Below are 8,529 nucleotides of genomic sequence, written 5' to 3' on the forward strand. Positions count from 1 at the left end.
GGAAATCCGCCTGCCTCTGCCTCCCAAGTGCTAGGATTAAAGGCGTGCGCCACCACCGCCCGGCACCACATTTCTTTTGATGTGTTACTTTGTTACTGGTTTAGAGAAATTTCTTTTTTCACCCATATTGAGAAAGGAACCCAAGACCTTATGCATGCTAGGCAAGCATCCTACCCTGAGATGCAGTTCCCCCGCGGAGATTCTCCTTAAATAGCAAAGTATCAGTTGTTTGACATGTAACCAATAGTCCTAAAATTTATATTTAAATATTAAGTATGGTGTTTCGTGGGATGTTGACTGTATAATTTGTTTACACACTGAAAATGTCTGTTTCTCTCTAATCAAATCCATCAGTCTTAGGTGTAGAACTGCATGCTTGTAATCTCAGCACTGTGGACATAGAAGCAGGGGGTTTAGATCACAGTCAGCCTCAGCTACATAATAAGCTTGAGATTAGCCTAAACTGCTAAACCTGGTTTCAAACAAAGTAGAATGAAAGATTCATAAATTCTTTGCTCTTGGCCTTTTGCCATTGACGCCCTTTTCGGCTCTAATTTAAGGGAAACACTCCCCGTTTCTCTAACCCCCCATGCCATGCCTCTTAAGGAGCTGTATTCACTGTGCCGCAGCAGAGCATTGAGCATGAGTTAGGGAACATCGAGTTGCCTCTTTAAACGTCTTATGAACCTAAATTGTCCTTTGCTGTTCTACCTTACTCCCTGGAACCTTCTAGGATCCAGGCAAGTGCCCCAGCTGGGTCACCAGCTCCTGGGCGTATCACTGGATGAATAGTGGAATCTACTATGAGCAAAGTTCTCAAGTTCTCTTCTCACAGGGGAGGGAGGGAGGGAGGGAGAGAGAGGGAGAGGGAGAGGGAAAGGGAGGGAGGGAGAGAGAGAGAGAGAGAGAGAGAGAGAGAGAGAGAGAGAGAACTCTTGTCTGAAAATATGGTAGCCATATGGAGGTTCTAGGAGCAGGCCATGGGAGAAGGCTTTAATAACAGGGCACTTTGTGGTGGGCACTTCTCTTGTTGCCCCATGCCTAGACTGTGAACTCTGACCCACTCCAGCCCCTTGATGTGTGATGGCTGCCAGCTCCTCACACAGCACCTTACTTCTAGTTGGTAATAGAACATACCAGAATCAGACTCTTCTCTTCCCGACATGTGAACACAGAAAGGGTGTTTGTTCCTGACCAAATCAGTTTGCTTTGTCAATCAAATCTGAAAATGCTAGAATAAGAATATTTCCCAGGGACATCATTCTCACCTGGTTCCTTCAAAGGAAGGCTCTGGGACCCAGAGCAGGGCACCAAAGCTCTGGTCCTCTGGTGATACTGCTGTTTTTTCAATCCCATTCTGCCAGTCTTCTCCGATGCTCACTGAAGACTACTGTGGGCCTAGAGAGTTTTAAAGTCTCTAAACCTTACCTTCCTGTCCTGTGAACTCACTCACTATACAGCTAGCTGGAAGACAGGTGTATTCCAGCTAGTAATATGTACTGTGGATATGTGAGTGAAGATATGGGCAGCTAGCTGGAAGAGTCCAAGAGAAAGAAAGCTGGATTCAGGAGAATCCAGGGAACTGGAAGACTTTTTACAGGGAGGAAGCATTTGAACTGGGAGTGAGGAAAACGAAGGTTCTTGCTGTCAGGGTGGACCACAGCAGGAACAGGGGTCCAGAGACAAGGAACATAATGTGTGTTTGAAAGCTGGGGAGTGGGTGGGTGGCTTGCCTTCTGCCACAGCCTGCCAGGTCACCCGCGATGCCCCTTCCCCCTCCTCCCTAGGATGCTCTTTACCCTCTCTGATCAGCACTCCCCCCGACCCCCTCAGTGACCCACCCTGTCTCCTCTGCTGTAAAGTCCTCGTCACATTTAGAGGTGAAAGTAGGGATTGGATGCTTTTCAAGCATAAATGATAATGTATGCCTTGGGTTTTAAGGAAGGGATTATAATCATATAGATAGGTAAATGCCAAGAATGTAAAAGTCCAATTATTTTTATGCCCGGAGACTTATGACTTGTGACCTTGAAAATGTTGGGAAACCACTAAAGTTTTTTTCAGGCAGACTTCTAGGGAAGTGACAGGGATTTGCAGAGGAGGCACTAGAGGTGTGAGGTCCTCAGAAGCCTGTTCAGATGGAGGCATGGGCACATGGGAGGTGACAGGGCAGCTCGAGGGGGAAGCACAGAGGATCCACTGCCAGTTAAATGACTGCAAAGGTAAAGAGAGAAGAGGAGAAGAGCTGTGTATAAGGTTTCTGGTTTCTCCAAGCTTCTGCCTATCGGCCACAGTGCAGTGTAATGTTTGGTTGGTTGGTTGGTTGGTTGGTTTGGTTTGTTTTGGTTTTTCGAGACAGGGTTTCTCTGTATAGTCCTGGCTGTCCTGGAACTCACTCTGTAGACCAGGCTGGCCTCGAACTCAGAAATCCGCCTGCCTCTGCCTCCCAAGTGCTGGGATCAAAGGCATGTACCACCACTGCCCGGCCACAGTGCAGTGTGAATCCATGCTGTTTGTCTTTTTTTTTTTTTAATAGAGGAAAAAGTCAAGTTATCCAGGACTACACTTTAAAAAACAAACAAACCCATGGAGAACATTCTATGTTGTGCTGTGCTATGTTATGCTACCCTATGTTATAGGTTTGGAAAGCATTTAGAAAAAAATTAAAATAATTAACACATAGAATGTCAATGCTATGCTATATAACAGTGTCTCTCAAAGCTCCCCTCCCCTCGGATTATGGCCAAGTCTGTAGCATCCATGAGACTAAAGAAGATCATGACAGGGCTGCCATGGGATGGGAAGGCTTGCTATTTGGAGAATCAGGCTGGCGCACAGGGCGCTAAGGGATCCAAGCAAGCATTTTCTTACTCACCCGGAAGGCACAGTGCTCAGCACTCCCTGTGGTTATCACTGCATGAGCTGCTCCCTTCCTCACTGGTAGCTCTGCACACAGTAGGAGCTTTCCATGGGTAGCTCTGCAGGCAATAGGAGCTTTCCACGGGTAGCTCTGCAGGCAGTAGGAGCTTTCCATGCACTCCCTGTGGTTAGTACTGCATGAGCTGCTCCCTTCCTCACTGGTAGCTCTGCAGGCAGTAGGAGCTTTCCATGGGTAGCTCTGCAGACAGTAGGAGCTTTCCACGCGGAGACCTGCATAGGTAGAGAACGTGTTTGCAATGCACATCTCTGGGTGATTCTTTACATGCAAAGGAACAGACTCGATGGAGCATGAGATACTGTAAAAGAGATGGCATTACCTCTCACTATTTCCTGTGTAGTCCAATAAAATTATAGTGTTGAAAACATACCTTCAAATAACTAAATGGTTTACTTACAAATAAAAAAGTAGATCTGTGGCAGGTTCCTGTAACCGCTGGGAGGCAGAAATATCAAGGTCAGCCTGATTAGAGAGTTCAAGACCAGCCAGGGCTACACAGACATTGTCTTAAAAAGAAAAGGACAAGGAAGAGGAGAGGGAGAGGAAGAGGAGGAGAAAGGAGGAGAGAGGAGAAAAGGGGAGAGGAGAGGAAGGGAGATGGGAAGAGAGGAAGGGAAATGGGAGGAGAGGGAGAGGGGAAGGGAGAGAAAGGGATGGGGAGGTGGGAGAGAAGAGAAGGGGAAGGGAACAGAGAAAAGATGAGAGAAGGGGAGAGAAGAGAGGAGGAGAAGGAAAGAGAGGGGAAGGGAGAGAAAGGGAGGGGGAGGTGGGAGAGGAGAGAAGGGGAAGGGAACAGAGGAGAGAGGAGAAGAGAGGAGAGGAAAGGAAAGAGGAAAGGAGGGAAGGGGAGGGGAGAAGAAGAGAGAAGGGGAGAGGAGAGAAGAGGAGAGGAGAGGAGAGGTCTAAAAGGAGTAGGAGACTCTAGGGTGCTGCTGTCAGCCATATTTTTCAAATGTAGTCATCCTTCAGTATCCATGGTGATTAACTCCAGGACCCTCTGCACATAACAAAATTTCATGAATATGCCAGTCTCATATGGTATTGTTTAATGTTTTCATTTAACCTATGTAAACCTTCCCACATACTTTAGACTACAATTAATACACCATGGGCCATAACCCTACATGGGGTCACATAAGGGAATGTGGGAGTCATGCAAATTGGGGCAACAGTAAAAGGTTTTTGAACATTAAATGTCCAAAAGTTGGTTGAAAATTAAAAGTATAGTGAATCATAGTGTTTGGGCAGTGCTTGCTTCATTGTACAGCACACTATTTCCCCACTGACCATCAATGGCTCTCTGGCCAAGTCGTGCACAACCAAGAAATGCTACAGGAATGCCTTGAGAACTATGGGCTTTGAATTTCATAGTTACCACACAAAGTTTTGTGCTCTTTAAACAGAATGATTTAGTTACAGAAAACAATTTTTAAATTGTTTTGTTTTATTTTTATGTGTATGGGTGTTTTGCCCTCATACCTGTCTGTGCACACCATGTCAAGTGCCAACAGAGGGTGGAGGAAGATATAAGGCCCGGAATTAGACAGTTGTGAGCTGCCATGAAGGTGCGAGGGGCCTCCAGAGAACAGCTAGTCCTCTTAACTTGTGACATCTCTCAAGGACCCCGGATCTCTCATCATTCCTCAGCTTATAAGGATTAATTTAGCCGGGTGTGGTAGTTGCACGCCTTTGAATTCATCACTTCAAAGGCAGAGGCAGGTGAATTTCTGCCAGTTCGAGACTAGCCTGGTCTGCAAAGCAGGCCCATGACACCCTGGGTTATTACACAAAGAAACCCTGTCTCGAAAAAGAAAAAAAAATCAATTTAATTTATCTTTTATCTATATTGTGTTAGAATGCTCGTTTTGTTTGTTTGTTTGTTTGTTTTTTAATTGCTACTTGAGCTGCTGACTTGAGTTTTCCTAAAAGAATTGTTTATTGATTCTTGTTTGGTTTTGGATTAGGATAGAATTTCCGGCAATTTCTGAAATGGCCCTAAACATACTTCTGCCGTTTTGTGGTATATATCTGTGCAAAACCACATTCTCAGTATTGATAATTACAAGATCAGACTATCAATCAACTCCAACAAATGCTGGAGATATCCAGTCGTATCAAATCGTCTGCCACCATTTAACTCTTTGCATAAAGTTAAGTTGGGCATAGCCACCTGAGCACGCTAGAAGAGTCCTTTATGATTGGTATATCACACAAATGTTTCTCAGATGAAACCAGTTCCTGAGTAAAAAGAGTTTCAGAAGCTCTGCTCTGTCGCTGATACAGATAGACACTGCATGAGCAAGAAATACTCCATTTTGTTTATTACAGGTTCAGGGTCATGTTGATGATGTTCTAAGGTTGGTTCAAGCCTCATACCAGGAGTCTAGGATTTGGAGGGTCAAATACGCACTAAACCTGGATTTTGCATCTTCGTTAGTTTCCTTCTGTTTCTCTCTTCCCCAGATAACTTTCAGGATCAGATGAAAAGGGAACTGGCTTACCGAGAAGAGATGGTGCAACAGTTACAAATCGTAAGACGCAATTCTGCTTATAAATGCATGCAACATCCCTGATTCGTCTTCAAAGCCCTCAATGCATGCCCCACTGTGTTTCGCTGGCAATCCTTTGGTCCACTTACCTCTTGGCTGGCTGAGATGCTAATTACCAAGGGATTTACGTAGACTCAGAGTAAACAGATGTGTCAGTGTGTTTCTTCTAACTGTAACTACCTCCCATGTGTTAGTACACAGATGTGTGCATTGCCTCTGTGGGCAAACCAGAGGTACTGAGCATTCTTTCCGTGCGAATATTCACAGGCACCATGTGGGGATGAGATGGGAATTCGCAGAAGGAAACACTAGCTCCTGCCCTCTGCACCCTTCACCAGCCAGGCCCTCCGCGGTCAATAGAGCGCAGTATACACACAATTAACCAATTACAGGCACTGGAGGGATGACGAAAAGAAGCAAATCATTTCCCTGGGAAGCATTCTTCTCTATCCTAGCCTCAGAGTGATCCCTTTAAATAGAAGCAGCAATCAAGAGGACACAGACAGACAGAAGGATCTTGTTTTGAGGCTTCGTTTTCTGAATGCTTCCCTGTTCCACCCGGTGCAGACACGTCTGGTATGAGCCCTAGGTTTTTAAATCGGTCTCCCAAGCTTCTTCATTTTCCAGAGAGCAAATGATAGGGAAATAATCATTTATACTCGATATTTTTGAGATTATTTTTTAAGCATCTGGATAAAGATCGATGGTGATTTTTTTTGGAAGCATGGTTGTCATAATTTTGGTCGTTTGACATTGTTTTTAGTTGATCTGTTTCTACCCTCAGACCACTGAGCATGTCTGAAGTGTCTTATCCTAAGGGCCAAATATGTAGTAGTTCTCTGGCAGGATTATTTGAGAAAGAGGGTGGCTAATGTTTTCTTTGTGTGGAAGGTGGAAGCATGCCCGTGTTCACAGAGATTCCTGAGAGTGGTTAAAGCAATCTTAGATTCATGACATCTTCTACTTGGGGTCTCAGCTGAAAGTGGAATTTATAAAAACTGTGACATTCCCACTGTGGCTTCTCTGGTCTCAGGTGATCACTAATGACTCCACGATTGGAAAACCTTTATGCCAGATTTTGCTCAGAGTGTTGTTCTTGTGAGGGGAGGGGATTGTTGTTGTTGATGATGATGATGATGGTGATGGTGTGTGTGTGTGTGTGTGTGTGTGTGTGTGTGTGTGTGTGTGTTGGTTTGTTTATATCTAAATTCATTGGGAAGCTGAGGATATTCTTAATTGATTGATAAGACACTGCATACAGAGAATGAAAACAAACTCGTCGATTCTTTTCAGTCTTTGATTTCAGCCAGTAAGACCTAAAATTCCTTACAGTGAATATGCTTATTGTTTTCTCCCTCAAGGAAGAATATAAATATAGAATTGGAGGCAGGGGGGCAGAATGTTAAGACCTGACTTAATTAACATAAGGTGTCTTTTTTTTTCTGGCCTTTAAAACGGAAATTGCTGTCCAAGAAACAAACAAGAACTGAGATTTCCAGATGACCACAAATAGAGTGAAATGGGCTATAGGAAAGGAACTGGGCATTCATTGCAGGGCAGCTTCTAAAGCTAGTTGATTACTTTCCTTTGACAGTTTTTTTAGTAATGGGAAAGAATAATATATCCATATAATAGCATGCACTGTTGCTAGAAGAGAAAATGTCTCAGGTCTTTCTAGATACACGAAAGACACAAGTTGGTATTACTAAACACGGGAAGTGTTATTATGTCATACCTCACTAAATAGTAAAGTGCTCCTCGGGTGAATCAAACAGTCTTGGAGAGCTAAGACACAACACAGCACACACACACACACACACACACACACAACACAACACAAACACCTCTCTTTAGATACAATATAATTCCTGGAATTTACAGATGTTTACAGGAAAACAACATAAAAATCAACAAAACAAACATGACTTGTTTCTCCTTCTTCATGTCTTTGGGTCCCCTGTAATAAGACACCTGGGACTAAGATCTGCCTCCAGAACCCAGCCCCATGTATATAGCCTTCAACACTTGAAACAAACATTTCATTGCACCAATCACCCCAAGCCCTCTCCCACCCCCACACAATACACCCATTCCTTTTCATTCTTGCTCAGTTTTTCCCTGGTTGGCCCAGATGTCCCCACATGCTTTCTCACACCAGTACAGGAAGACACACTAGTGAGTTACAGAGAGCTCCCATGCTGCTATTACTTCTCTGCAACTAGCAGACACGCCATAGATCTACCAACGTGGACTCAAGGCCCATTCCCTGAATGTCGGTTCTCCTATCGAAAATGAGCTTCTGTAAGGCTGCACCTGGCAGGAATATTATAACCCAAAGTCACATGAAGAATAAACATGAATGCACCTGGAAACCATGTGGTGTGTCACCCGTATGAGTGACCAGCAGAATAGCAGTGGCCCTTCTCAAAATAATGTCTGTACTAGTGGAATGGAATAAGCTTCGTGTCAGAGTTGATTTGGGGCAGGAAGGACCCGTTGTGGGATTCTTCTACCTACTTTAAAAATGAGACAACTGGCTCAATGTTGTTTGCACTATAACTTATCTGGATCCTTATTCACCCTTATGCATCTATAAAGCACCTGTGGGGATATCTTCAGAGAATCTCTGAAGATTATCAAGGAGTGACCAAGTGTCACATTTTCATTTGCTCTCCTGGCTTTAGTGGAATGATCTCTCTATCCATAAATATGGTTGTGAATCCCTGGTAACAAAGTAAACCTCTGTGGCCATTTCGTATTCAAAGTCTACATACAGTAGAATCACAGAATGCACACTCCTTTCTTCAGATGAGGTAAAACCTAGCCTATCTTGCAATCCTAGAGAATAAAACCTATTAAAGCCATCACATTTGATAACAGCTCCCGTAGATGCACAGTGCATCCCTTCTGTGTTGTTATACTGTAGATGCACAGCGCATTCCTTCTGTGTTGTTACAGCTCCTGTAGATGCACAGCATTCCTTCTGTGTTGTTACACTGTAGATGCACAGCGCATTCCTTCTGTGTTGTTACACTGTAGATG

General features: G+C 44.1%; 1 protein-coding gene across 2 annotated transcripts in view; it reads left to right on the forward strand.

Annotated features, from left to right (window-relative positions):
• Skor2 (SKI family transcriptional corepressor 2) overlaps window positions 1-8,529 on the forward strand; it is a 57,308-nt gene that overhangs the window by 36,843 nt on the left and 11,936 nt on the right. For both annotated transcript variants that reach the window (XM_031366071.1, XM_031366070.1), the window contains exon 7: window positions 5,402-5,469. In XM_031366071.1, the coding sequence (XP_031221931.1) occupies window positions 5,402-5,469 (68 nt within the window). The remainder of the gene's footprint in view (window positions 1-5,401; window positions 5,470-8,529) is intronic.

The sequence above is a fragment of the Mastomys coucha genome, unplaced genomic scaffold, assembly GCF_008632895.1.
Source record: "Mastomys coucha isolate ucsf_1 unplaced genomic scaffold, UCSF_Mcou_1 pScaffold13, whole genome shotgun sequence".
In the NCBI taxonomy this organism is placed as follows: domain Eukaryota; kingdom Metazoa; phylum Chordata; class Mammalia; order Rodentia; family Muridae; genus Mastomys; species Mastomys coucha.